Below are 27,785 nucleotides of genomic sequence, written 5' to 3'. Positions count from 1 at the left end.
GAATGTTTTTGGTTTTCTTTCTGATTGGATGATTAAGGGGCGCGAGTTTTTCTTTTTCAGCCAATCGTGTAGACCAAAACAAATCCGAACTACTTTCTACACTCAGGTGAAAAATGCTCTAATACGTAGACTTAGCCAAGCCTAACAGCGGAGCTCCTGATTACAATAAGTTAACCATAAAGGAAAAATAAAGCATTTTTCTTGGGCCAGAAACTCAACAACTGATTGCCTTGTGGTAAAAACCGCTCTATGATAGAATTCAAGGACGACGCGACGCGAATCACAAGCTCTCCCTCCTTTTCATGAATTCTAGTCGTCTATGCTTTGACTACACCAGAGGACTGAGGCTTACAGCCGCTTACAAAAAGTCTCAAGGTATACCAAGATGAACACTGATTACAGCAAGCAAAATAATACTACATGTAATTAAGCAGTGAAAGCAATCCAGTGTCATTCAACAGCCGTGTTAAGCTGTAGCAGAAGCTGCTGACACTCTTGCAGGGCTCGCTTGTCTCCGATCTTCTCCAAAGACGTTGCAGCTTCAACCAGCATTTTCTTCCGCTGGCATGGGCCGGACAAGAATGGTTGAGGAAGATGCCGACAAGCCATCATAAGGGCTGCTGCTTTCTCCCGCTCGCCTGCTACACAGGTGGATTCCTCCTCGTCACCTGCAAAAAGAAATCGAAAAATAGTAAAGATGTTATCAAGCCAAAAACAGTTAAAACTCGGATGTACGAACACGCGAGTTCTTGTAGTTTGGAGCACTTATTGACAATTCTGGCTACGTAGGTTCTTATAAGGTTCCTAATTTCTATGAGGAAGATATAGCTTTTGATTACCAGAGAAAATAAATAAACTTGGGTTTGGTCCTTAAATGTAGTGTTTATTCACAACTGTGTTACAGGATGACTACTGCGTAGTGTTGCCTCTATAACAAGAGTTCCTAATTTAACTGTAACCCACATTTAAGAGCCTGCTTGATCTTGCTCGGCTAGACAGATGCTAATTTATGGGGGTTTCACAAAATGGCAAATATCTCCCATCAGGTTCTTGAACCACTAGGTTCTTACATGCGGGTTTTACTTTCGTAGAATATATTTTTAGTTTTCTACGACAGATAAACACCCAAGAGGTGATAACGAGCCAGTAAGCACCAAGGAGAAGATTTGGACAGTTAATGAAAAACCGCAACGTGAACAAGTTAGGTTAGAGTTTTCCCCAACATAAACGTCTTTATTCTCATCACCTGCCCACTTGACGATGTATGGAGATTACAGAGAGAAATAAGCAGTCGATCATTGGCTAACTAATATACCTGCATCTTCAGGCTGGTGTCCTTTGTGATGATGAGAAGTAACCACTCGCTGCCTCAAGGTGCTCCTCTGTAACAGATGGTGAGTCTCTGTAGGATTGGCTCCTGCCATCAGACGAGCAACAGCTTCGTACAAATACAGCTGAGTAAAATAAAAAGGAATTAAGTGAAGCAGCACATTAATTACCGTTGCGCAGACAGATAAAAGAAAACGAAACAATGTTTTTCATGGTGTAGAGCGATTAAGTTAACTACCGTTGCCATCTAACCAAAAGCAATCTCATGTGGCCAATTGCAACTTAAGCGAGTGATGAAATATTCCAGTTCAACTGTCATTACACTGTCCTTTGTGCTGGTCAGTAGCTTTTAAACAAAATGGTCACATGCTAGGGTTTCTTCTACACTATTAGAAACAGTTAGAAACATCTTGTGCAACATAATAAACAGAACCACATGAACGAGGTGTTCAATAGCTTTCATTTACAGCCACACGCTAGGGTTTAAACCACATCCAAAGCTAGAAACATAATGGGTACAACATTATAAACAGCACCACATGAAAAAACAGATGAAAAGCTTAACAGACTTAGGCAGTGAAAGTTTACCCTTGGAAGAGCTGCAGGGAGGTTGTGTGAGAGTTTCTGTAAACTCTCCAGATCATTCTGAAATGAACGTAGCTCCACTGGATCAGTTGGGACCGTTGTGCCAAAATGAGACTTCTGTGATAATTCCCAGATGTCTTTGCGTGTACCCAGCAGCCAATCACAGCACAGCAGCTGAGCCAACTGATGCAGTCGGTTAGTGCTGGACTGGTACAAAGAGGACGACAGGTTGATGCTCTCCTGCAGATGAAGGCCTGACTTCTTGCACAGCTGTGTACAGTCTTCGAGGGAGCTGGGCAGTGTGCTTCCACTCAGGATTTGCTTCTTGGCCAGATAAGCTCTTAGAAGAGCTTTGGCTAATGGATCTCTGCAGTTTGCTACAGGGTCTCTGCAAAATGAAGGAGTCAAAGTCAACATGGGAAATCTCCTCAATGACTTAATAATTTTTCTTTGATTCCCAATATTGCAAACAAAGCTCACAGTTGGCTTCTCGGAACAGATGATGTCTGAGGACAAACATCCACGCATATTTTCGCACCAAATGGAGGCTACTGTTTACATATATAACTGAATTCAGGACTGCGATGAACAAATCCATCCACAGGCACACCAAGCAATGCCCTTTTGGATAGACACAAGATGGCAGACAAGGGATGTGCAACCATGTTTTCGTTTTGTATATGATACAAACAGTTATAATCAAGTAACTACGCTACTTGCTAAGAATCAGAACAGAAAAACTCATATCAAATAAACTAGTTGGGATTCTTAACAATGTTGTTTTCAATTTGAATTATTTGTTTAGTTGTTTGCTTGCTCCCCCCTGCCCCCCCCCCCCCCAAAACTAGTCTAAATAATAAAAAATATATATAACACAGTAACTACACAGAACCAGAAATGATTGTTATCTAGGTTTAAGCCTGAGGCTGGAGGGGCTTTATATAGAGAGATACAGACGTATTAGTTCAACTTATCCCAACATACTCTGCATTCCACAGACTCTTGGGAACACTTTCCACTGTGCTGTAAAACCTCTCAGCTGCCTCGTCTTCACCCTGCAACCAATAAACAGCCACCATCCCCACTGCCACCCACCACTTTGCCACCTGATCATCGCCGACAGCTGACGACATGTTCATGTGCTTCTCACTGGTGGACGCACACTCATTCAGCATGTGTAGGTAACTCAGGGCATCACGGGCACTTTCATCTCCTGTAGTGTCGTCATCAGTTGAACTGGGCAATACAATGGAGGACAGTGCATAGCGAAGGAGATGTTCCCGGAAGGCTTGACTTACATGGGCAACTGGGTCAGCTATATAGGAAATAATACATTTAAACCGTTGTCTCTTTAGCAAAGGTTGAATATTTTTTGAACATTTGACTACTCACCAATGGATGTGCTTGCCAAAGGTACATTACTCACAAAAAATTTCGGATGTTTTATTTTGGATGCTTAATTTTTGGACATTTTTCATCGTATATCACACAAATTTTGTACAAAAGTTTCAGACACCATCTGTGAAATGATAGTTTTACTGCACCTTCAAGGTTTTACAGACTGAGATACATGTACACAGGCAAGAAGATTTACACTGTATGATGTAGCTCAAATTCTTACGAATTTCAACCTGTGTCATAACAAGAGTTCGCTCCATGAAGGGCACTAAGAGCTTTGAAACTAATTGAAAGTCTTACACAGTACTGTAAATATTTCAGATGCTTAAAAATTTGCATGCCAAAAAATTTTGGACAGTTTTATTTTCAGGCACTTTTTTTGTCTGAAATTAGAATTGCTCAAAATTTTTTGCATGTTAAGTAGACCATACTACAGTAGATTGTAGCAGAACTTCCAATGAATGGTGAAACACAGGCATTAACCCACCCTGCTTAGCTTAAGAACAAGAGAGAACTGACATCCATTTTTGTAAAAACACATTAGGACCAACTAGCTAAATTTGTCTAATATGACCAGTCAAGTTCTTCTTACCTTTATTGTTGACACTGGCCCACAAGCTATCTCCTCCTTTGCAAGACCACCGGCTGCTGACAAAGAAACGATGTCCATGTGGCCGGAAGAGCCACTGAAGTGAAGCAGGAACTGTTGTACCATGACCTGCATATGATGCCTGTGCACGGCTAAGAAAGTATCTCTGAAATCATGTAGCCTAAAATTAGCAATTCTACAAAAGCAGTCCAGAGAACACTAAAATTTTGATTAGTCACATTCAGAGCTCAAAAGAAAAACTTGTATTTCAGCTTTCCCTTCAGACAAGCAGCTCTCAAATGTTGCTTGCCCTGGGCAAATCTTTAGTTTACACTTTTTTTTTTTTTGTTTAGCTGGCAGACAACTTGTCTGGGACCTTGCACATCAGACAACAGGAAAATCCACTTATCCTGGATGACCAGACAGCACTTTTTCAAGCCCTCCTCATATAGGAAAAGTAAAGTGAAAGGTCCCATGAAAGCAGTAATACTAATACATGTACAGCTTGAAGAGTCCTTGGAAGTCCCTGATATGAAACCATTGTGAATGAAGCCAAACTTACTGCAATGAAGTGAAGCCCCTCAGGGAATGAAGTCCTTATTTGAATTGCAGCTGACACATAGATCTCTGCCAAGACATCTATGCTAATTAGCTTCCCAGCAGACTCTGCAAGGTTCACTGCTGCCAGGCCAAGAAAGGAAGATCGCCATCCATTCACCGAAACATGACCTAGAACAAACATATTGACCACATAAATTGACTTGAGGCATGACGGGGTGTGAAAGAGATTTATCTCCATTTTCTTCTTATCTGTTTTCACCACACTTAATCAACACTAACAACAGATTTTTTTTCAGGCCTTAGCTTCACAACTGATTAAGTTGTTTATATAACTGCAATGATCAATCGTGTCTTCACTTCACTCTCAAATATCAAATCTATAGTACCTGTAAGGCTCAATTGGTGTAACTGATGGTACGCCATGGCTGCATCCTTTGCTGATATTCTGGCATGGTCCTTGGTGTCACAGCTTCCACTCCGCAGCTTTATTCCCCCAGCAGCAGAAGCAAGCCATGTTCCAATCCACAGCCTGTGAAGAACATGACGCATTAACTGCCAGGTCAGGCCACAGGCTACATCAAGCTTGGAAACAGGAAGTGGACGTTTCAGAGCCCTCAGGCAGATCTCCAGATGCCGTGAGGCAGAAATCATGTCACCCTACAAGTAATGAGACCATAAAGACAGTTACATTGAGTTTTGACAATGGAACAGAATGTGTGGAAGGACTTGGTTTCAAAACCCATCCTAGGACAAAGGTCCCTCAGTGAATCACTCAATCTTAGCCACCCCAAGGCAAATAACACCATGCATACATGTACCTTGGCCAAATCGTCATCAGCTTGGTTTCTGTGTCTCCAGAACAGGACTGCATTATTAGAGTGTGGTCGCGTCACCGGTTCACCAAACACAAAGATGCGCACCAGCACTGCAATGGCTATGACTGCATGAAGGAGCCACTTGACCGTGAGAAGCGCAATACTTATCAGCCACTTGTCCTGCTGCATGGAACTGGCATCATCGTATGAATTCAAAGTCCTTCCACCAGCATGAGGCCGATCGCTTTGCAAAGAGTTGGAGAAAAGAATGCCTGTTTGTAAAAAGCAGTGTCATCTTGTCAATACAGAATATCTACAACAATTGCCAACGCTTAGAGCACATAGAGTGAACTTTGCACTGGGAAGGCATCATGTTAGAAGGAAATTGACTCCAAACATTTAAAGAGCTTGAATCATGTAAAACTTTGTAATTGGCTTTCAAAACCTGCAAAATGTCTGGGTGGCAAAAGTGCTCATGAGCTCATACATTCTTTGTAAAATTTGGAATTTTTGATACCAGTGTCGCAAAAAGGAGTATTCAATACATCGGGCTCAAATTCCTTTGGGAAATTATTCATGCTGTGCCCCTATATTAAGGACTGACATTTTTGTAGCTTGATCAGAAACTGAACTGATTGTACTAATGAGGAAAACATTGCAAACAAAGATTCCCCTATATTGTATATAATTAGTACATGCCAAAGACTTAATTTACTAGATAAAGCACCACATAATTACCTTTGTCCAGCTGGGGAATGACATAACTCAAAGGGTTGACAAACAAGAAGGTAAACATGAATGCAAACAAAGCAACACGGGTTCGATCCATCATTCCACAGCTGCTGACAGGCAAGGCTTCCACCTTGATGTGAGTCTTGTCCTTCGTCAAAGGATCTGGAGTTGGTGGAGTTAATGGATTGGCTATGACAGTGCTAGGCTTGGCGATTTCCTCAATCTCACTGGCATCTTGAGACTGTGTAACTGCTGAGTCAGTGATATCACTTTCTTCTATTATTTCCTTCTTTATCTGATGTTCCTTTTGCTTTCGAACAAGCTCAGTGATGGTTTCTAGTTGATAATAAACGAATGACAGTTCAATATTAGTTGTGGTTGAATACTTGATGAATGTGTTTGGTAATGTTAACAATTTAACCAAAGTAAATATGTATGTATGCACCATACTGGTTTTGTTAAGAAAAGTGACCCAGTAATGGCAACACACCAAACTTAATAATTAAATTAAGGAATGTTGAGTACAGTGCCATGACCCTTGGTTTCCAGCACATTTCAACATAAAAGTTGTAACGAAACAAACTACAAAATTAAACAACTCTTACCTCTCTTTTGCTGTGCCATCTTCAATGCCATGTTTTCTTGTTTGAGACGTGCATTGTCATTCTGAAGCTTCAGTATAACCTCTATCGCCTTCCTTAATACACCAGCTTTGTTCATCTGAAACAACAGTGTGAATAATATTATTGTGAATTACTCTAGACACCAAAATAATGATGAACATAACACAAACAGGTTATAAGCAAAATCCCCACATCCTTCTCATTGTGTTCAGCTTGGAGGAGAAATGAAAAGGTGACAGTTACTGTAAAAGCAATAGCACTTTAAGATTGTTCCTTATGTGCCCAGCATACGCAGAACTACTTGAAGGTAATATTTGCCAATCACCAGTTCTTATCATTAACTATGACAACTCTTAAACCTCCTCCAACAACTGAAAATACAAGTTAAATACTGTTACCAACTATGGCCATACCTTGGTATCTTGCCCACAAACAAGGTCTTTCAACTCCACAATTTTGTCATTAATACTGGTGCGGTATCGTTTCTCAATCAAATTGTGAGCTGAACGCTTTTCCGTTTTCACTCCCCCTTGCCCCTTGGAATTTGTCAGACGACTGATAGGAATCTTGTTAGGGTCCAAGACAATGGGAATGGTAGCTGTAAGGACACCATTAGGTCCTTGAGAGAGTGTAGGCTGGATCTGTGATTGACTCAAATCTATAGTTCCAATGACAGTAGCAGCAGAATCAGTCTTGACAATCTGTGGCTGGAGATGAGCCTAGTGGATATGTACAATGCAATGAAAAATGAAACCTATGCACTCATTTTTCTTGGTTAAGGTACATGTAGATTTAAGTCCAAATGATGGGATTCATAATGAAGTCACTCACTTGTTGTGTCTGGGGACTGGCAACCTGCAAATGCGAATGAACAGGAGACACTGGAGAACTTGGCTGAAGAGGGGATCCCGGAGTTGATGACAACGATGACGCGGACCCAGGAGAAGGAACCTGTTGCTGTGGAGACAGCTGTTCTTCGGGAACTGCCACATGTTGCTGTTGTGGTGCTGCTGAAGTAGCCGTCTGCTTAGGGAGCACACCGAGCTGTTGCAAAAGCTGCTGAAGCAGAACATTCTGATTTGACGTTGGTTGGACAGCAGGGTACTGCTGTTGCTGTGGTGTTGGCTGCTGAGGTTTTGGTTGAAGTTGCTGTAGCTGCTGTTGTTGTAACTGTTGTTGTTGCTGCTGTAGCAACAGCTGCAAAAGCTGAGGAGTTGTCTGTGAAGTTTGTTGAACCTTTTGATGGTAAAATGACCAAAAAATTACAAAAGCTCAATAAGACAACACTGATACTTGGCAGTAACAACTTGCAGTTTATACATAGGATTTTCAAGTAATTAGTAGTTCAAGGACTTTTCAAGAACCAAATTTGTTTTTCAGGGCCCAAGAAAAAAAAAAACTAATTTATAGCATACACAGTATATCCTATAATAATTATTAATGAGCAATAACTCATGAACATAAATCTCCAAGCAGCTCTCTTTGCCTCTCTTAAAACAGTTTTGTCCCTGCAATAAATTATTTTTCTATGCAATGTACAGGATTGCACATGTATAATTATAATAATTTATAGCCAAACTGTACAGACCTCTCTCTTGCAAGATTTATAAATTAATATAAAAGATATCCTGGTTTTTACAATTTTCTGAAAAAAATGTTTGACAATTTCTTAACACGATTTTTAAATTTAGACTTTCCTCTATTATTTTGGTACTTACAAGGCAAATATCAGGATCATTACCTTGTTTAGTGATACTTATCAGACTTTGAAAGAAGAAGAAAAGCTGTCATTCTCAAAACTGAGAAGACTTCACTTACCTGCTGTGTTACAAGAGCTGGTTGCTGGACTTGCGGTGGTTGTTGAACAGTGACGGTGTGTGGCTGAGAAGATGGAGCAAGAATGGATGGCTCCTGAAGAAGCTGTTCTAAGGTTTTGGTATTCATGGCAGGTGGAGCCTGTTGCGTCTTCTGTCCTTGGAGTAAATTGAGGAGATACTGGGTAGTTGTGTTCTGACTCTCTGTTGTCACCGTAACAGTCTGGCTGGCATTAAACACTCCACCTTCTTGTTTCACTTGGACTTGAGGCTGGAACACTGAAAGAACTGACTGGTCTTGTTGTTGAGTTGCTGCTTTCGAGAGGTACTCAGCAAAGCTAAAAGATGATGTATGATCATCATCTGTATTCATTGACTCTGGAGGCGTGATCGGTGGTGAAAGAATGATTTGTGATGGATCCGTCTTTACATTTACCCCAACTGTTGTGTTAGCATGTTCTGAATTGGGGTCTGCAGCTGCTCCACAAAGGTAATCCAAAAATCCCTCTGAATACAATATTGTATAAACAAAAGTAAGTACATGTGCATTATCCTAGATGGTATATGCTTTGGACATTACTTTTCCCATAATGAATCAATGTTAACCACACAAGGAATTTCAAATACTTTGTAAATCCATGAATTGATCCTCCCAGCTGTCCTCAGTAATCAAACAAAATTGAATATATCCTCGCTTGCATTTAAGCGTGAACACGTGACGCCAAAACATACTCTAATTGAGTGTCAAATGAGACATGATTGGTCATCAAATATTTTACGTTTAGCAGACCGTGGCGCGAACGTTCATGCTCAAAGTTTAACACACGAAATGGCAAAAGATTGGACATTGACAACTTCTTGAGAGAAATTGACCCTGACCTGTGTCAATATTCATACACCTTTTGCGAATGTAGCTTTGCTTCCAGTATAACCATGAAATATTGGCGGGAGCAGGACTTTCAGAGTCTCTCAAAGTGCGAAAGTTTGCGTTATGGTCTGCTAAACTTCAAATGTTTGATGACCAATCATGCCACATTTGACACCCAATTAGAGCATGTTTCAGCGTCACGTGTTCACGGTTAGATGCAAGCGACAGTAATCAAAGTTTGATTGCTTTACAAACTGGTGAACTGGGTAACTCAATCTGTGGATTACTGTAGGTTTAAAATCTGGTTTGACCTTGGGCATTTCCCATTTTTATGGAAAACCTGGTTTATCCAGAGGATCAAACTGAATAGAACTGGCCTTCCCACTGGAAAGCTTTTGCAGAAAAAAAGGAATAGCTTCAGAGGTTTTCCTCTTTTCTCCAAATATCTCTGCATCATTTGCTTTAATTCAAACTCTTTCTACCCTCCTTGATGAAACACACAGTTGTTTCAGTAGGAAATACAGTCAAACCTATATTAAGTGGCCACTCTCGCGCGGCAACAAGACAAATGGAGACCTTTTCACTGGACGATTTTCATATGCTGTCAAATGGTACACACTCATCCCATCTTGTTTTGCTTTTTGAAAACTTGTACTGCTTCATTTAGTAGAGAGTCCTCAAAGTTTTTTTTTTTTTTCACACAAATACAAAAAGCACCATTTATTTTATTGACTACACCATGATCTACACAATTTACATATGATTGACACAATAAATGTCTGACAGACTCCTTCACAAGCAAGGTATACATTTTCTCTTCGCATCCGGATACATATTACATTACAGGCTGGGGTGATTTTTGTTTTGGAAATATAAGAAACTGGAAAAATTACTTTGGATGCACAGATGTTTGCATAGCATGCAGAGATCACAAGATTCCGCGGACAAAGTTCAGTCAATAGACACAATTGCAACCCTTTTATAATGAACTTTCCAACACATGACTTTTCTTAACAAACAATAAAATAAGCTTAAAATGTACAGAGAGTTGCAGGATTTGGAGGAAAATGAAATATATAGAACAGAAAATGACATCAAACTTTATCTTTTCATACCTGCTTACGACGTGGAAAGAGATATACGCTATATACCGATAAGGAAATGAAATATAGTGCTTACGTTCGCAATTGTGCGTGTTATCACATGAAAACAAAACTAAACAAGAAATGTAAGCTTAGTTGAAACAGAGGTGTTCGTCTCGAGAAATAACACTTAAAAAAAAAATTATTCACAAGTTTCAAGGCATAGGCCCTAACCAACTGAACTCACGTAATCTGACCCTTATCTTCTACTCTGGAAAGCATGAAACTAGAGTACATGTGAAAGTTGGCGCGTAAACAACGAGCGGGCTTCATTGTTCTCTGGCCAGAAATAAGAGAATTTCACGCGTGCTAATAGCCAAAATAAAAATGCCAAAAGACCTACCGTCAAAGTCCCCCATCATGGGCTCATTTATGGCTCTATCATTGTTGAAATTTGCCTCTAAACCAGACATTGTTTCGCTCAAAAATGAAGGCCAACCTTCACTTGGAGGGTCCGCCATTTTGGCTGCCATCACCGATCTATTTTTTTTAACCAATCACAGCGCGCCTAGATCGGGTGATCTTCGTACGATGTTGCGTCATCGCTTTCTTTTCCCTTTGATATCCCAGACACCTTTTCGACCCCCAAACACTTGGACGTAAAGATTCGTGGGATTGTTTTGAAATGTAGCCATGGTAGTGACGTCACAGCTAATGGCACTGAAAACATGGCGAAAGTAAGTTTTCAGTCGGATAAGACAAGTGTTATTTTCGGTGAAGTAATCAAGATATAGCCTAGAAAGGTGAGTTTGATGTTTTATTAATAGATTTATCGACTCAAAGTATACTTTTTGGAGACTTTTGGACATTTTTTGTCATTAATTGGTGCCTTTAGCTTTTGTCAGTTTTCACACCTTCCAAATTTGAAGCCCCACTAGCTAAAATTCCATGCTTTTTTCAGCTCAGAATCTTGAGATTTTATCCACGTGGCAGCAAATTTGAGATGAAATAGAAATCATGTGCCTTTTTTACTGCTCTTTTCGCAAAAAACTTGCAAATAAAGATGAAAAATATTGGATCTAGATTTAGCCCAGCCTGACTCGATTATATCGATCATATCACTTCTCAGCTTGATTTGCTTGAAAGTTACAAAAATTCCGTTGAATGATGTGATGGCTAAATGAACAACTGAGATTGGTTTAAATGTCAGTTGTGTTTATAGATTGAAGGAAAAAAAAACAAAAAAACGGTTTGATCATGCGCGCATCGAATTTGTAAGAACAACAATAACATCTCTTATTTCACCCCAGGGTTAGAAAATAGTTATTACAATGTTATGAATTAATAACAAAAATGATAGGGGTGCTGGCTACCCGAAATAATGTAGGAGTTAAAAATGCCAGGCAGCCATTAAAAAGAAAAGATAATATTATTTTACATGTTTAGGTTAGGGAGACAAACAAACAAACATAGACATACAGGTATACACAAAATAATCGAAATAAACAAAGTTAAGCTAATTATTACCTATAAATTTAAGTCCTTATAGTACAAAACAGTATTTATATCTAGGAAAAGCGATGTACGGATAATAATCTAAATGAATAAAGATTATTATTATCTTTATTCAGCAGTTGGCGGGATCTCGGATATTCAAAGACATCAAGTTTAGCATGTTGTAGGGGCACAATGTTACAGCAAGTTATAATTCTTCAAGATGGAAAATTTTGTACTATGTACACAAAATTCAAGCCCAAAAGTTTATCATCAAAAGACTTCCAACCTATGTCTCTGTGACTTGCAAATGCAGTGATAACTGAATTAGCACTGACAGAACATAATATGGTAGGCTTTTTAGCAACAAAAATTGATTTTTTTAGAAAAAGATTTTAAAATCAATCAATTTTACAGTAGCTTCAGCACTCAATAGGCATAAATGACACTCAAAGGCAAACTGCACGTTCTCACACAGCTAGTAAGCAAACCACATAAACCCTGCAAAACCCTGTATGAGACCCTACTGAGCATGATCACCTTGAGAGACTGCTGGCCAGCACTGGCTTGACTCAAACTTTGCCTAAATTACATTTAGCCCCCTGTAGCTTCAGACCTTATTTCAACTTTTGTCAGGTTTAATAAAATTGAAAATGCTACTGAAGGACAATATTCAATATTCATGTTGCTATTAATTTTTTTTAATTTTATTTTTTAGTTCACAAGTACTAAAGAAGTCTTGTAAAGTATTCAAAATGAGCACGCTGACCACTCAGTTGCCTCCCATCAAGGTAGGTGGCCAGGTCACTCAGCAGGTCATCAGACATGTTCCATCTCCACCAGCCAAAGGGTCTTCCTTAGGAAGTCCATATCAACGCAGCAGCAGAGGAATTCAGAGACCTGAGGGTTCATTTGTCAGAAGCCCTCCTTCTGATCTAAAGAAAACAGCTAGCTCTGACAAGATAGACACTTCAAGGTAAGCTCTTTATAAACAGAATCTTTCAATAATATCTATGCTGTTGCTATTGTGGCTTAATTTTGCTTTTGGTCAGCTGATTTTGTTTCTCTTCCTCATCCCATTGTGTCAAGTTGTAGAAATTATAATGAAAGAATAGGAAAAAAAAATAAAAATCTAAATGACATCAACAACATTTGACAAGTTTAATTATATTAAATTGTATAATTTTACTGTATATCCAGCTACTAATTACTACACATGTTTGGTATGCTGTGCTGCACGGAAGCTCTGCCATCTTTTACTGCAATGGGGATTTATTCAGTGATTGTACCTTTACAATATCCAGAAACTTTTATCCCATATCAGTCTTCAAACTGCCTTAATGAAAACCAGGGCTCAACACTAACTTTTCAACTTACTAGCCTAGTGGCTAGTGATAACTTAGATGTTACTAGGCAAAACTTTTTTTTACTAACCAACCATTGTGGTTGGCTACATGTACCTTATTACATGGAATTTTCACAACACGTTTATTTCACAATTTGGGGGTGCACGTATTTCGCGACACTTCAATTTGGTGATTTTGCAAAAAAAATTGTATTTTGAATCACTTTAACTTTGCATATTTGAGTAATACAAAATTTATTTCCTTGGCAATGTTACTTAAACATGTCTTTAAATTTGGTAAACTGACTATATCAAAGATACAATAACGTCAAAAGTAACAAAAACACAATGGCGGTATTATATGTCAACAGTAACATAATGTGTTATGTTGCCAATACTTGCTTATTCGCGTCACTTTAATTTTGCGATTTTTTTTTTTAAATCGTGAAATTCGCAAAATTAACGTGTCACGAAAATTTCAGGTAGGTCCAATAACAACAGAATTACTAGCAAGACTTGAAAGCACAACACAAGCAACTCTCTTTAATACATAATGTTGGTAATTATAGTGTAGTTAAACTAGTTTCAAAAAAGTTCCAGCTACCGAAAAGACTTTCAGGACTCAGTTTTTCTCTGAGACTTCCTTGGAAAAATATTGAGACCCCGAAGATGTCACTGTAAAAACTGTCGAGACTTCTTCACAGACAGGCCCTGTAGAAATGTTTCAAAAGCAAAACAGTTATCTAAACAATACTGTAAACTGTTTTTGGCGAAATTCGACTACTAAAAATGGCTGGTTTAAATGTCGAAGGAAATAAATCTTTCTCATCTAATTATTTCTGTAGTGGTAAGTTTGTAAGTAAGCATACAACGACAAATCACCCATGTATTGTTACGCTAAATGAAATGTTATCTCTTTACAGTTCCGCACTATTTTGCGCATGAAAAAAATTCATAACAAAAAAGAGCATTGATGTGTGCCTTCAGAAAATGCTGTCTTGTTTGTCAAATGTTTCTTTCAACAAAAGTAACACGTTCAGTTCCCCGTTTACGTACCACCCAGCGAAAAGTAGACAAACTTAAATTTGCATACATGTACGTGCTGAATAGCACATGCCCTGTACCATGATATGTCCACAATGAAATTCTGACCTTGTTTCCGAGAAAAGTGTAAATTTTGTGTTTGTCTTCCTTGAAGGAGACAGAAACTAGTTCAGCCAATTTCATTTTGTTGACTAGCCAAAGTGGCTAGTGGAAATCAACAACCTACTAGCTAAAACTAAATTTCTACTAGTCTGTGGCTAGTTGGCTACCATTACTGTCGAGCCCTGAAAACTCACACTTAAATACACTCTTGATCTAAAAAAAACCCAATTCCCTCTTAGAGAATCTAGGAGATGTAGGTGCAGGGAATCATGGTAGTTGTGTTCATCATCTTGGACTGGATATTTGTAAATGATGAATACTTGTGCAATAACCATGATCCCCTGCAGGCACACCTCATTGAGGGAATTGGCCATTGAGAACCTTTCTATGTGTACAGTTGTACATGTATCTAATTTCATGAATTTCATTTGGCATCTATTTAATCAGGTGACTGGCTTTGACATTTTTTACAGTGTGAGAAGTAATATGCACAGTATATCAAATACGAAAGACCACATTTTGTACAGTGTGAGAAACTGAGATCTTGTTATAGAGCTGGTTACATTATAAGAGGTAGTGACTCAGGGAGATTGGACTGTGTCAGTCGTACTATATCAACATTTGTTTAATGTCATGGCAGATATCGCAACACTTATGAACACAATCTGTGTCTGGACATGTTGAAAGAAGGCTTCCATCAGTCCTTCCAGGAGCTGTTTAACCTAATGGAGAAACAGAAGCAGGATATACAAAGTTTAGGAAGAGATTCTGGTCTTTCTGATCAGCCTTTACTGGAGGATGAACCTGAGAAACTCGACCAACTAAAGCATCATCTTACAACAGCAGAGGCTGCTGGGAGAAGGGGTGAAGAACTTATTTCACTGTGGCACTTATCAAGTGAACTTGAATATACCAGTACATACATAGGATGCATAGACTGAGTGGGAACTAAGATATTTTACTACATGTTAGTTCCAAAATGGATAACCTTCTAGAAAGATCAAAAGAACCAAACTGAAACAACAAATTGTCCACTTTTCAACCTAAAAGTCTTTCTGCATTTAATTTCGTACATATCTGTATCACTGACAATACTGGTAACTGACACGGTTTCAAAATTTAAAGCATCCATCTTAAAAAAGGCCTGCAGGAAAGTGAGTCTTAGAGACAGTTAAATGGCGGAGTCCCATGCGACATGAAGTACCATGATTTTAATTTTTTGTGCATGCAGGTAAAATGGACCAGGTGTACCACAGCCTACTGGCCCTGGCACGATTCTTCGAGGAGACAGAGGACTTCTGGCTTTCAGATCACTTTTATGGCTCATGTTTGAAGACTAGTCTGAAGATCAGGGGTGATGGGAGAAGGAAGGAATCAGAGGCTAACTGTAACATGGGATTGGCCTCTGAGAAAAGAGGTGAGTTGATCTGTAGACTTAACTTTGTGCCATGAGCCCCTAGACTTGGAGTCATGGGCCAGAGTTGAGTTGAGTTGATCTAAGGTAGATAAGATTAGAGAATTGTAAGTCAGAAACATTTTTTCAAAAATATATGGGCTTATTTTTAACTCTGGCATGTTGAACAACTTTAATTTCAAGCTCGTCAGTTTGTGGTCTTTTAATTAAGTTCATATACATGTAAATTAACCTTAAGGTCATTCCCCAGTATTGCATTGCGCATCCCTACTGCACATAATTTCATGCCTGATTAGCACGCGTGCATTAAAAAATGGCGGCTTTTTCTTTACAGCTGGACCTTCCCATAGAGGTAAATCATCATTTTCTTGCAAACGAGTATGGTGACCTATCATTTTTTTCTGTTGTTTTGAATTGAGTAATAAATTTCTCTGTATAAAATAAATATGGACCAATTCTCAGTGTAGAACAAAAAACAATCGTCGGAAACGTGAATTTAGCAAGCAATCGTAATTACAATTATGGTGCTATTATAAGGATTTATATGGGTATAAACAAGGTGCTTTTGCTCCTAAACGATCATGGGGACCCCTCATTTTTATTTCAAAATCTAAGTTCCTATAATATAAACAATCGATAGGCAAAGTTTCACAAAACTCTCAGTGCAGGTTCTATTTCAGCAGAATGACCTTAAGTGCCCACACAAAAAAAAATGGCCATTGATTATTTGGTTGCCTACATATCTATGGTGTACCTTCAATATTTTGAGTCATAAATTATTACTTGTTGCATAATTGAGTTGTTTATATTGTTGCTGTTTTGCATTATAGGGGATCTGTTTAAAGCTGCAGAGTACTTAGAATCATTTTACAACTTGACCAAAGGGCGTCTATGGCAGACAGACAATGGAGAAAATCTTCATTCACTGTCTTGCGGTCACCTCAGAAGAGTGTACACAACAATGGCAGATGAGGTAAACTCTGATTCGCAAGTTTGATGCACATGATGTCATTTCAGAATTTTGAATTTTTTCATCCTTTTGATTGTTATATTGTAAAATATCATGTAGATTAAGGAAGATGATTTGATGAAGTCCATAGAATACCTCTTGAAAGCATATGGAATGGCTAAAGAAAGTAAGTGTGGACATAATAAATGTACAAAATGTATTTGGCAAGAGCTTGCTTGAGAACTTAGAGCTTTTATTATATTAGCGGTTAATGCAGTTTATAAATTATGTACATGCATGTATGTATGTTTTTGAAGCAGGTGTATTAAGATCCAACACGTAATTAAAAGTCAGAATATTAATTTAGCTGAAACAGATTAATTTATTGCTTAACATTAATACCTAACCTGGAAATCTAGAATGATGTATAATTTAAATATAAAGTCCTCGGTAACTAAAGTTAATTTATATTAACCTACAGAAATTTTGTTTTCACAATAGGTGGCGACAGTCAACAAGAAGGCTTAGCTGGGTATCGACTGGGAAATACTTATGAAGAAATTGGAGATGCGGAGACTGCCATTTTGGTGGGAACATTTTTAAAATTTAACATCAAAAGCATCCTAAAAACCAGTGTCCTTCAATCATTTAAACATGTACCGGTATTAGCTCTGATTGATTCCTCAACAGACTTTGGGTACATTCCATTGTGAAAATTCTCATTAGGATTTTTGATTCAAGATAACTTGGATCATGGTACATCAAAGAAACCAATACTTCCACTCTGGAAAAGGATTCATGGTTCCTTTGATTTGCACGTTAAAATAATTATTGTGATCCTTTCTTGCCTTTTGCTGTGACAAATGATTAGAAATTCAACTTTACATTACACTTTGTTTTGTTCATTTGTTCCAGTACCATAATGGATACTTGGAAAAATGCCAGCAGAACTCTGATGATGTTGGAATGGGGCGAGCTTGTCAAGCCTTGGCAAGGGCCTATGAAATGTAAGTTTATTTTTGTTTATTTATTTATTTTTTTGGATTGTTAACTCTTTACACTTCTTGCTAATTTTACAGTGCAGAAAACATGCAATTTGTTATGTTTGTTGAAAGGAAAGAAAAAAACAAAGTATCAAGAAAAAAAAAAAGAAAAAAAAAGAAAAGGGATTGTTGTACAAGTAGAGAGAAAATTCTGGCAGTTACAATAATATAAGTATGATGTGATAAAAGATCTAACTTACCTGTGTGTTGTTCCTAGGCAAGGAGATGTGGAAAGTGCAATGAAGTATCTTGAGATGTTTGTTGAACTGGCCGATCGATCTCAGGAGTTACCAGAACAGCAGAAAGCTTGTACTAGTCTTGGCTCTATATATAACTCTCTGGTAAGACAACAGCTAGTCCCTGAAGCCACCTGCCTTCACTTTATAGATCATTGAAAAAGCACAAAAAAATTTGGTGTGAGAAGGTGGCAAGGCATGACCCCCAAGATCACTTTCTTTTCAGTAGTTTATTAGCCTATTTGACCAAAATAATAATTACAGTCCTCACCTGCAAGCAGTCCTCACCTTGTAATGGGAGTCTGCTTTAGTAACTATTGTGTTGTCTTTTATGTGCCAGGGTAAATACGAAGATGCTGTCCGCATGTACAGAAGAGGCTTTGAGATTGCTCAGGACCTTGCAGCAGTGGAAACCACAGAAACCACAAGAGTGGAATATGGAATTGCTTTAGCCCACACACTTCTTGCACGCTACTCTCAATGCATGGATCAAGTTGGCAAGAGTAACATGCAGAGATTGCTTGACTTCAAGAGTTCGAGGTGGGACACGTTTTCAGAAGAATCAGCAGCTGAAGAAGGTGACGAGGGTAGTCAGCCCAGCAGTGCTGTGGGTTCGGGAGAAAACGGTGGCTCTGTCGAGGGGGAGGAAGAGAAGGAAAATGTTATCATTGACCCAGCCCCTGAAGGGGAAGCCAAGGATGAGCAACTTGATGGCGGAACTGACTCAGGGGTAACAAGCGAGGGAGAGAATGGTAAAGATGGCCAGGTGGAAGGTCAGCAAGCAGAGTAAAGGCTTGACAAAACCATTGAAATTTTGCCATGATGAACAATAAGTCACATTACCGGTACATGTACATGTCATTGAAGGAGGGTTTGAGTGTGTACATGTACATCCAGTTATAAACACAGGAAAGTATTTGGAATATGGTAGATTAGCTGTGAACCTTATGTATGCAAAAAGAAACCAGCAATGGAAGTGATGGCAACACCTTATTGTACATGTGACTGTCCATTAGGCTCTTTGAGACTGGTTAAGTTATCAAGACGTGTTGATGTAATTTAAAGGTTACAGGACTTGTACATAGTTTGTGATCAAAGCCATCAAGGTAGCATTTTCTTATCCTTGATGAATGTTAGTAACATGTAAGCATGTTTTACTCTGCTATCATGTTTTGGTGTTTTAATATTAGTGTCTGGTTATAAATACAAAGTTAACCAAAATATAATTCATTTATGCTTTTAAGCCACATATTGTACAAACTTAAGGTGAAAACCTTCATCATCATATTGATGACACAATGATGGACATATGGTTACGATGTAGAAATGTAAATTAAAAGAACTACCCATTCATTCTTTCATTTTGTGCAGAGAAATGTCTTCATGTACGATGTTGTATTTGTTTTACAAATTTTGCCATGCAATTACAATTTGTTGTTTTTAGCATGTAGCTGTGTCAAAGAAGCTCTACAAGCAGAGGAGGGAATTGGTCAAGAAACTTAACATTTACGTATACTAACCGTGATCAACAAAATAACACTTGAGGGATCAGGAAATAATTTTAGTCCTTGTGTGGAGAGAGACTTTCTCTAAGAATTGACTGAACTCACAGTTTAAGTGCCCACAGTTGCAAAGCACCATGACATCACCTGATCGAGTTAGTGGTCATTTTGCTCTCCCTCTGACAATTCACTGAAGATGTTCATGTTGGTTCTCTAAGAGCATTTTTGTGTACAGACAAAGGTATTCAACTTCATAGTTTGGCACTGCTTTGACCAAGAATGCAGAAAGACAGGCCGCTACACAAGGGAATGTCTGTATCATATCTTGCAAATGTTTTTGTGTGTGTCGTTGAGTAACAAGTTAAAGGAAACATTACTTTGTGTAATACTGCTTTGTAAGTTTCCCTTTCACCTGGGGTGCATGATCACCCTTATAAGCACATTTGGGCCTGGTGTTCTGGCATGTCTATTTATTGATTGCTCAGTGTGCAAAGGAAGTCCTTTCTGATAGCTCAGAACTAGTGGATTTTGCAGTTGAGCAAGTGGATTTTGTCTGTCACTTGCCCATGGCAAGTGAAGTTTTCTTAGGAAAATTTTAGAGTATATTCAAATTACAAATTGAAGTACTGAAAGAGAGAAACTTTTTGGTGGCTAGTGAGAATGATTCTTGGGGTAGTGCATTATAATTGGAACTTACCCAAAGTGTAAGTCCAAAAATTTTTTTTCTATGCACCTTGTTGTTGTTATTTTAAAGTCAGGGTTACAACTACAAAGAAGGGATGTCACAAACATTGAAATGATATATTGTACTTAGAGGGGAACAGGGTAAGGCTGGAGAATGGGGGACATGGCACCTGTCAACTGGTCTCTGTTTTCTTCCCGCGATGGCTGTACATAATTATACTGATTTTATTAACTATACAAGCAAGAACAACCAACAGTTGTTACGTCTCTCCATAAGAGCTTTTAATTAATTTTGCATCAATTGCTCACAAGCAAAGCTACTACACACATAAATTTCACACATATTGCTGCTAATATTGCAATTAGAATAATAACACTTCTACACCCTCCACAACTTTCACTAACCAAACCAAACAACATTTACCCAATGACAACCAAACCCTTAACACCTGACAGAATACAGGAATGACTCACAATAATGAAATGTCTTGTTGAGCTCCAAACTTGGGCTCTCAAGACTGATGGTATTTTTCTTCTTAGAGATTGCAGTTTTCAGGAATCTTAGTAAGCTTTAAAGGAGAAGGTCTCTCCAAAAAACGTATATTTTTTTGTCAACGTTAATGAAAACCTTGCTCTAAGTTCGGCCACTCACCAAAGTTTCGGCCTCAAAAGCACAGGTTTTCCTTATGAAAGTTGTCTCCAAGTCTAAAATTCGAACATCATTGCCACCATTTTGGACATTACTCAGCAGCCAGGCTGCGTTTTCGTGACGTCATTGCATCCAAAAGATTTTGTCCAAATGGCTTCCGACAAGTCTTTTTACTACCACTCTGGGTTATGGCTGCTCTTGAGCCATATTATTTTGTGCCAAACATGCTCCAAGTTCTAAAGTAATAGCATTGAATATAATGAAGTGAATAATTGCTTGGGAAAAATAGAGTTTGCTGACCTTGTGAAGGATGCCAAGTCAGTTGCAGGTTTTTCTCCTTCCCGCCAATTTCGAGTTGGACGGAATGACGTCGCATAAACACGACTTGGCTGCCAAGATAGTTTCAAAATGGTAGCTCCAAAGTCACTTTCGAGACAAATTTCATCAGGATAGTGGGCACTTCAGAGGCTAAAACTTTGGTGAGTGGAAAAGCTTAATGTTTATTTGCTATAGGCAAAGACAAAAAAAGTAAAGTTTTTGGAGTGACCTCCTTTAAGAGTCAGACTTAGTTGACATTTCCATTTAAAATGACAGTTCTTTTCAACAGTAACTTAAAACCCTGAAAAACATAATTTACAACAAACACCACTCAGCACCAATGAAACATTAAATCAAAACTTTCTATTTCAGCAGGATTAATATTGAGCAAGATGCATTAAAAGATGCACACATCAGTGCTTTCCTTCAAACTGCATGGCATCAAGAACTTTGTTCAAGTCATATTCCTTGGCAGTAATCAGCTGCTTCAACCAGCCACTGTCATCTTCAAATCCCATTGCACGCATCTTTGCTATGGCCACCTCCAGTGGGTCAGTTGGCTCTTCATCAGCAGCAGTCCCTGAGGCTTCACCCTGCTGAGGCTCTGCAGTCTTCTCCTCATCAACCAAAACAAATTCCTCAGGGGGTTGGACATCCTGTTAAGAAAGTGTATTAACCATTGATTTCACATAATGAAAATCTACATGTTAGGTATTACTATAAATTTAGCACATGAATGGGGTGATGAGAGGTGTGTAGATCATGAGATCTGCACTGGCTATTATGTTTATGTTATGTTTTCAGACAAGACATCTTTTTTTCCCATAACAACTTCACCCTTGAAGACAAATAACATTCCAAATTGACAAATACATGAAAGTAGATAGTAAGTATAATTTTAAAAACAAACCACGCTATCCAGTGGATAGTGTGGTTTGTTTTGTTAGCACTTATCCTTTGGAATAACCCAGGCCTAACCTCTAAAAAGACTTTTAACACAGTATTCTCTCTTTAAACCAGATTTGACCATGGCAACAGCTTACACAAAGAAAATAATTAAAAATACCAGTTAATTATTAAAACAAGTGTCCTGTCAAGTCCTTACCATTTCTGAAGTTTCTCCATAACTTGTCTCTGGGGCACTTTCTTCCATAGCATCATTTGCTGGTGACCCTGTGGGCTCGCCTGAAGGACCAGCCTGTGCAGTGTCTTCTGAGCTTTCAGTCTCCTGACATCTGCCTTGACAACAATCTACATGAAATGATTAAAAATTAACACTACAACCGAAATAAAGACATGTATCATGTGTGATAATAATAAGTTAACTCAATTGTAAATCTAGGGCTTTAGAATTAAAAAGCCTGAGTCATTTCTTGGGTGTTGAAAAAAGCACAATCTATAGGGAGGTAGATATATTTTGTAAAAGCCAAAAATTATTGCAGGTGTAGAAGTAGATAAGTATCAGCTGTTGGAAATGGGATTCTCCTGTACACAGAGTGAAATAGAAAGTTGGATGGACCAAAATGTTAATGTAGTCAGCCAGTCAGTTACCACGTGCCCTCTCAAAAATCCAGCTGAAACGTAAGCAACTCATCAAAGATGTATGGTATATGGCACAGAAGGTCACAAGAAACACCTGGTAATACTGTAGTTTTCTTTTTCAGTTTTGTTTCCTTCCCTATACAGAGTCATTGGTAATCACAGCATGACTTGAGCTGGACGCTCATAGGCCAAGTTCAAGATTTTTGTCAAATATAACAAGTAAAACTCTTCAAGCAATGTTTACGTTATTATATGAAGAGGACAAACCTGGTTCATTGCTAGCATATGTGTGTACTTCTACCCCAAATGGACCCAGGAATGAGGCAATACTTTCTCCCACAGCATGAAGAAATGGTGGCCCTACAGGAACTTCACCTGGATTGGACTCTGCTGCTGCATGACGATCACACTTCTTTCCTCCACTGTTGCACCGTTTAGCTTTAGGGCAGCGACCACCACGGCCTCCTCCCCTACGACCACGCCCTCCTCTCCCCCATGGGCCAAATCCATGTCCAAAGTCAAAGTGAAAGGGTGGGATTCCATGAGGTGGTGGTCCATGTGGAGGGTGGTGTGGTGACGGGCCATGTAGGGGGTGGTGTGGATGATGTCCAAAAGCAAATGGATTGAAGCCATGGAACCAATTGTCAGCGGTTCTTGGGGTGGCAATGCGCAGCATCTCGTGTTCCTTATGCATCCCTTTGGTCTCGCAGGTCATGCAGAGGTCATAGTTTGGACACACTACGCACTTGAAGCGGATTCCATGAATGTGCTTGTCACAACTGTCACAGACCACACCAGGATGAGCTTGGCCAGTTAGGTCTGGGTCCTCTGTTTCATCTGCTGTTAAATAAAAACAAGAAAAACAGATTTAAAAAAAGAAAAATTAAAAAGGGAACAACTGCAAAGGAATTACTAGCAATAAAAAAAACCCCTCAGAAATTCCCCAATTATATTTTTTAAAGTACTCAAATGCATATTCATGGTGATTAGGCAAAAAATGTTCTGCCTTCACGGTGCCACGTCAAGTTTTGTTTGGGGGTGTATTTGATGACAGTGCAAAAAAACAAAAAAAGGTCTCTGACATCTGTAAAGTCCGAACTTCACACGTATAACGTTTTTAAAACGTTCGATTACAATTTTAAATAGGTCTAAATACAGAAAAACTTCTAGGCTACCCACCAACAAACCGAGTCGCATCTTGTTCGTCGTTTAGATCTTTCACATACACACGAAAGACATCCCCGTTAAAGCTTCCTAAGGCTTCAACCAGCTCTTCATCGCTCGAAAATGTTATCATCTCGTTATCTGCATCTGTTGGAGAAAACAATTAAAGAATAAGAGAAAATATTTCATAAATAAAACTACAACTGCAGCGTACTGGTGGTAGTGGTTTCAAAGCACATCTGTTGTGGCTTCACCTTCACGGAGCTTTCAGGGACGTTTACTGTGGAAGGTAACTTACAAAACTAGAGCAGAAAGTGTCGTCCTCTTGCCATCGTTTGGGAGAAGGAAAATATTCAGCCTTCTAGCTAACTATCGGAAGTCATACGTAATGAAATTAAGCATATCTAACAGCTCAAGAGCTTTGAAACGGTTTGTCGCGGAAACTTTGAGAAACCGGGCGTACAATACAAAATTAAGACCATAGCAAATAAACGTACCTTTCCAAAACAATTTAAACGCCTTGCCCCTGACAGAGGGAAAGACTTGCTCTATTTTCTGCCTCAAATAGCCAAAGTTTGCCGAGGCACCTTCGTCGATCGCAAAGCGTCGAATTTCTTGTTGGTTTGTGTCAGGGTTGATGTAGGCCTTCACTGAAAGTGCCATCTTCTCGTCAATAACGAAATTTCCCTTCAATTCAAAGTGATATAAACAGCTATTTGGTTCGCACAAGAGTATAAATGAGTTGTTGACTGGAGCTGCTTCTTATAACACAAGCTTTCTGCTCTGATCTCAGCAATATTTTTTGTGCGCCGTCATGCACAGTAAGTGTTGTTTTGCAAAACTGGATGTAAATAAACATGACAAAAGATACGTCATCATCCGTCCCCAGTATCTTGTCTTCCTTCCTCAAGAGAGACTGGTAACTACCCAATATCCTTGGGTCTTGGCCGCTTAGTGATCTGAAAAGAGATTTCGTATCTACAGTAGGAAATCATGGCATGAAATTTCTCCACGCATTCATTTTGGTAGTACAGTGGAATCCCGTTAATCAGGTCACCAACGGGCCACAGAAATCTGGCCGTATTACGGAGTGGTCATATAAAGGGATAAGAAAATGACTGACTGAGTTGTTTTTTTGTTTTTTTTTTTTTAAGGTTTGTTGGGTTTCAATTATCTTATACATAATTACGTAAAAAAAATACTGCCCTAAGGAAAAATAATAATAATGAACGAAAGAAAACTCGGTAAAAAAGGCGTGCGTGCAAATGCTAAGGGATGAGCAGAGGCGGGGGGGGGGGGGGGAGCGGGGAGAGGAAAGAGATTTTTAGCTAAGCGATAAAAATAAAATGACCCTTCCAAGGTAAGGGACGAAAATGTCCCGACCCGACCCTGGAACTCGTCCTAAAATTCCATGACCCTCCCCTGGATAAATAAAATGTCCGAATCATGACGACGACGATGATGATGGCAATGGTGATAATAATGTTGAGGATGACTTGACAGCAGCAATGCTGATATGGTGATGCCGTCAGAGAAATCAGTTCTTTTGAGTGATATACAACACAGTTGATGTGCAAGAGCAAAAGTTTTATAAGTTGGGTTGTTACATTTATACTTTCAATACCTTGTATTTTTAATATGTCAGGAAATAATTGCATGCCTTGATTTTCATGGATATTTTGTTATCTTGTAAAACATATTATTATATGGCTGTGTCTCACGAGGACTGGGAACTACCGAATTCACGAATTCGACTCCCATCTAGACCGGCATCTAGACCGGTTTCATTTTGCGTTGAAATTGTAGCAAACTAAAATACAAAAATGTTCACCGTTTTCTTTTATTTTCTTCTCAATCATTTATGGAAGTGCCAAAAAGCCTGTTGACAAAAAAAAGAAGTAAAGAGGAAGCGCAAATTTCGGCAGGTTTAAGTTAAGCTCATCTCCGTTTGCAAGCAAACCAGTTACATTAAACGAATAAAAGTTTTCTTCTCTGCCATATAATAAACATCTTATTAACCGAGCTAAGTCGGTCTGTATGGGAGAATCTTGACCTCGGTCGTGTGTACAGACCTCACTGCGTTCGGTCTGTACTCACGACCTAGGTCAAGATTCTCCCATACAGACCGACTTAGCTCGGTTAATAAGAGCTTAATATTAATGCAATCCTTTACGATCATGATGGCTTAATTTCTTGTGAACCCTCCCTCTTTTCCTGTCATTTTTTTTCATAACCTTTGTTTTTGAAGGCCTCAAAAAACCGTGACCCAGCCGCTGTTTTCCTTTTCCCCACCCCCCTCCCCCTGCTAATTTCTGACAAGTCCCTAAAAGCGATAGGCCATTTCTGAGATACCTTGAGCCTTTGTTTCAAAACGAGTCCTCATACAAAACCTTTAACATGAAAATGAGTTTGATTTGCATGTCACGTGAATAGTTTCACATGAAGACTCGCTTTGAAACAGAGGCAACGGAAAACTCGGAAATGGCCTATTCAGTCAGGGTGTATACCGTGTATTCCATTCTCCTTCCCAGTGCTACTCGTTTTAAAATGCTAGTGGATGATACAGTGTACTTCCGTTTCCGCGTATTTTCGTAAACGCGATTAAAATACTCAGACTATGTGTAATAATATAAGCTTGACTATAATGCATTTTGAATGCTAAATTCTAGCTAAATATCAAACAACTTTACTAAAAAGACTTCCGATAGTAGTTTAAGTCTCCTCTAGTAGAAAGAGGAAATTTCCTTGCGTTGACAAATTGCGTGACCTAGAAATCTATCGTGAATGTCTCTCATATCTATTTGGGGTCTCTGTTAAAAAAAAAAAAAGGACCGGATGGCGGCGGATGGAAAAATGCGGATGACGAATGCGAATGACGAATGCGGATGACAAAATGAGGAAATGGAGATTGAAAAATGCGGTTGGAAAAATGCGGATTGAAAAATGCGGTTGGAAAAATGCGGATGGAAAATTGCGGATCGATAGAAAATTGCGAATGACAATGCGCGCATGATAAAATCCTGATGAGGGGAAATTAACTTACGACGGATATTTTCTTACAGTCCTAGCTAGTTGTAAATAAACCACACCGTCTCATAGATTTTATAGCTCTGGAGAAGTCCAACGTTTTTTTTTTAATTTATTACACCACAAAACAGATCACAACATTTTTTTTACGCCGCATCTCTTGTAAACTATTTACTACACCACTACATCGCTATCGCGCTATAGACAAATTAAACAATCCTTAATTAATGTCAGCCGGTTCCATTTACTCCACCGGTACAGCATAAAAGATAGAAATTTTATTTTTAAGCATGCTCAGTCAACAGCGGGGGCGATCGTCATTGAGAAATTTTTTCCAATGATTAAACATCATCTGAGGCCATGATTGTTGGAGTGCATCACTTATGAAAACATTCTTAATAGACTACGCCACTTTTTGACGATAGTTGTATTTAAGCGTCTTGTAGGTTTGATTTCCACTGACAAAACGTTTCGTGTCCCAGGCTTGTCGTAACAAGTTGTAGCGTCTAAAGTGGCCTTTGGTACGCTTAAATATTCGAAACGAAGCTCTTTGCTCCGCTCTGCACTGGCGAGTAAATGTTGTCGTACAGTTATACCGTTTTTGTCACGTATGAAAAAGAAATTGAGTTACAGAAGAAGTTCATAGCCGTGTAGCAAGAGGGACTACCAGAAAACAAGCGAGTGCAGTTTAAGATTGAGCTATCTAGAGTAGTTTGTTTGACTACATATAGCTTGTGTGTATATTGATACATCCTGTGCTAATACCGGTAGAATTGGCCGTGGGCCAAGGTGGTCCATTGTGTGGCGGCAGATTTCGGTGGTTGCTTTAACTTGGGGTGATACAGCTAAAAAGAGTAATCCACTCGCGACAGCTGG

The 27,785-nt window shown here is 38.9% G+C and overlaps 3 protein-coding genes and 1 pseudogene across 7 annotated transcripts in view; 1 reads left to right on the top strand and 3 right to left on the bottom strand.

The window, feature by feature from the left end:
* The window catches only part of LOC145498317 (sterol regulatory element-binding protein 1-like), a 12,215-nt gene extending 1,215 nt beyond the window's left edge, over nt 1–11,000 (bottom strand). The window contains exons 1-14 of the mRNA XM_081478225.1: nt 10,800–11,000; nt 8,451–8,953; nt 7,464–7,868; nt 7,046–7,351; nt 6,615–6,729; nt 6,016–6,345; nt 5,281–5,549; nt 4,849–5,119; nt 4,464–4,630; nt 3,905–4,067; nt 2,899–3,229; nt 1,918–2,302; nt 1,316–1,454; nt 1–668 (exon numbers count right to left, since the gene is read on the bottom strand). The exon at nt 1–668 is cut by the window's left edge and continues 1,215 nt beyond it. Of these exons, the coding sequence (XP_081334351.1) occupies nt 451–668; nt 1,316–1,454; nt 1,918–2,302; nt 2,899–3,229; nt 3,905–4,067; nt 4,464–4,630; nt 4,849–5,119; nt 5,281–5,549; nt 6,016–6,345; nt 6,615–6,729; nt 7,046–7,351; nt 7,464–7,868; nt 8,451–8,953; nt 10,800–10,929 (3,732 nt within the window). The 5' untranslated portion in view covers nt 10,930–11,000 and the 3' untranslated portion in view covers nt 1–450. The remainder of the gene's footprint in view (nt 669–1,315; nt 1,455–1,917; nt 2,303–2,898; nt 3,230–3,904; nt 4,068–4,463; nt 4,631–4,848; nt 5,120–5,280; nt 5,550–6,015; nt 6,346–6,614; nt 6,730–7,045; nt 7,352–7,463; nt 7,869–8,450; nt 8,954–10,799) is intronic.
* LOC145498415 (uncharacterized) overlaps nt 1–27,785 on the bottom strand; it is a 229,661-nt pseudogene that overhangs the window by 45,285 nt on the left and 156,591 nt on the right. The gene's annotated exons all lie outside the window — the stretch shown is intronic.
* On the top strand, nt 11,098–19,473 carry LOC145498318 (tetratricopeptide repeat protein 29-like). 4 transcript variants are annotated; one of them, XM_081478228.1, is made up of 11 exons: nt 11,106–11,199; nt 12,028–12,241; nt 12,609–12,866; nt 15,022–15,245; nt 15,613–15,798; nt 16,626–16,768; nt 16,865–16,931; nt 17,246–17,331; nt 17,660–17,751; nt 18,005–18,128; nt 18,364–19,473. In XM_081478228.1, the coding sequence occupies exons 3-11, from the start codon at nt 12,646–12,648 to the stop codon at nt 18,811–18,813; spliced, it is 1,593 nt and encodes a 530-aa protein (XP_081334354.1). In that variant the 5' UTR covers nt 11,106–11,199; nt 12,028–12,241; nt 12,609–12,645; the 3' UTR covers nt 18,814–19,473. The 4 variants fall into 4 exon arrangements, with proteins under 4 accessions (XP_081334352.1, XP_081334354.1, XP_081334355.1 ...); XM_081478229.1 differs by having other exon boundaries at nt 11,107–11,199; nt 12,031–12,241; XM_081478226.1 differs by lacking the exon at nt 12,028–12,241 and having other exon boundaries at nt 11,098–11,199.
* Nucleotides 19,562–24,729, bottom strand: LOC145498319 (sequestosome-1-like). The gene is made up of 5 exons (XM_081478230.1): nt 24,380–24,729; nt 23,898–24,029; nt 22,986–23,558; nt 22,282–22,427; nt 19,562–21,832 (listed from the first exon to the last, which is right to left on the bottom strand). Exons 1-5 carry the CDS (start codon nt 24,543–24,545, stop codon nt 21,590–21,592), a joined length of 1,260 nt encoding a protein of 419 aa, XP_081334356.1. The 5' UTR covers nt 24,546–24,729; the 3' UTR covers nt 19,562–21,589.

Source organism: Orbicella franksi, chromosome 9 (assembly GCF_964199315.1).
Source record: "Orbicella franksi chromosome 9, jaOrbFran1.1, whole genome shotgun sequence".
Lineage (NCBI taxonomy): Eukaryota > Metazoa > Cnidaria > Anthozoa > Scleractinia > Merulinidae > Orbicella > Orbicella franksi.
Note: the sequence above shows the minus strand (reverse complement) of the source record. Positions and strands in the feature narration are given on the sequence as shown.

Excerpts from the sequence above, each read along its gene's own strand:
- LOC145498318 (XM_081478226.1), top strand. The coding sequence starts at position 12,646 with ATGAGCACGCTGACCACTCAGTTGCCTCCCATCAAGGTAGGTGGCCAG. Across the intron at positions 12,867-15,021 it reads GACAAGATAGACACTTCAAG|ATATCGCAACACTTATGAAC; the intron begins GTAAGCTCTTTA and ends ATGTCATGGCAG. Across the intron at positions 17,752-18,004 it reads TTGGCAAGGGCCTATGAAAT|GCAAGGAGATGTGGAAAGTG; the intron begins GTAAGTTTATTT and ends TGTTGTTCCTAG.
- LOC145498319 (XM_081478230.1), bottom strand. The coding sequence starts at position 24,545 with ATGGCACTTTCAGTGAAGGCCTACATCAACCCTGACACAAACCAACAA. Across the intron at positions 24,030-24,379 it reads GTTTAAATTGTTTTGGAAAG|ATGCAGATAACGAGATGATA; the intron begins GTACGTTTATTT and ends TTTCTCCAACAG. Across the intron at positions 22,428-22,985 it reads ATATGCTAGCAATGAACCAG|ATTGTTGTCAAGGCAGATGT; the intron begins GTTTGTCCTCTT and ends CATTTCATGTAG.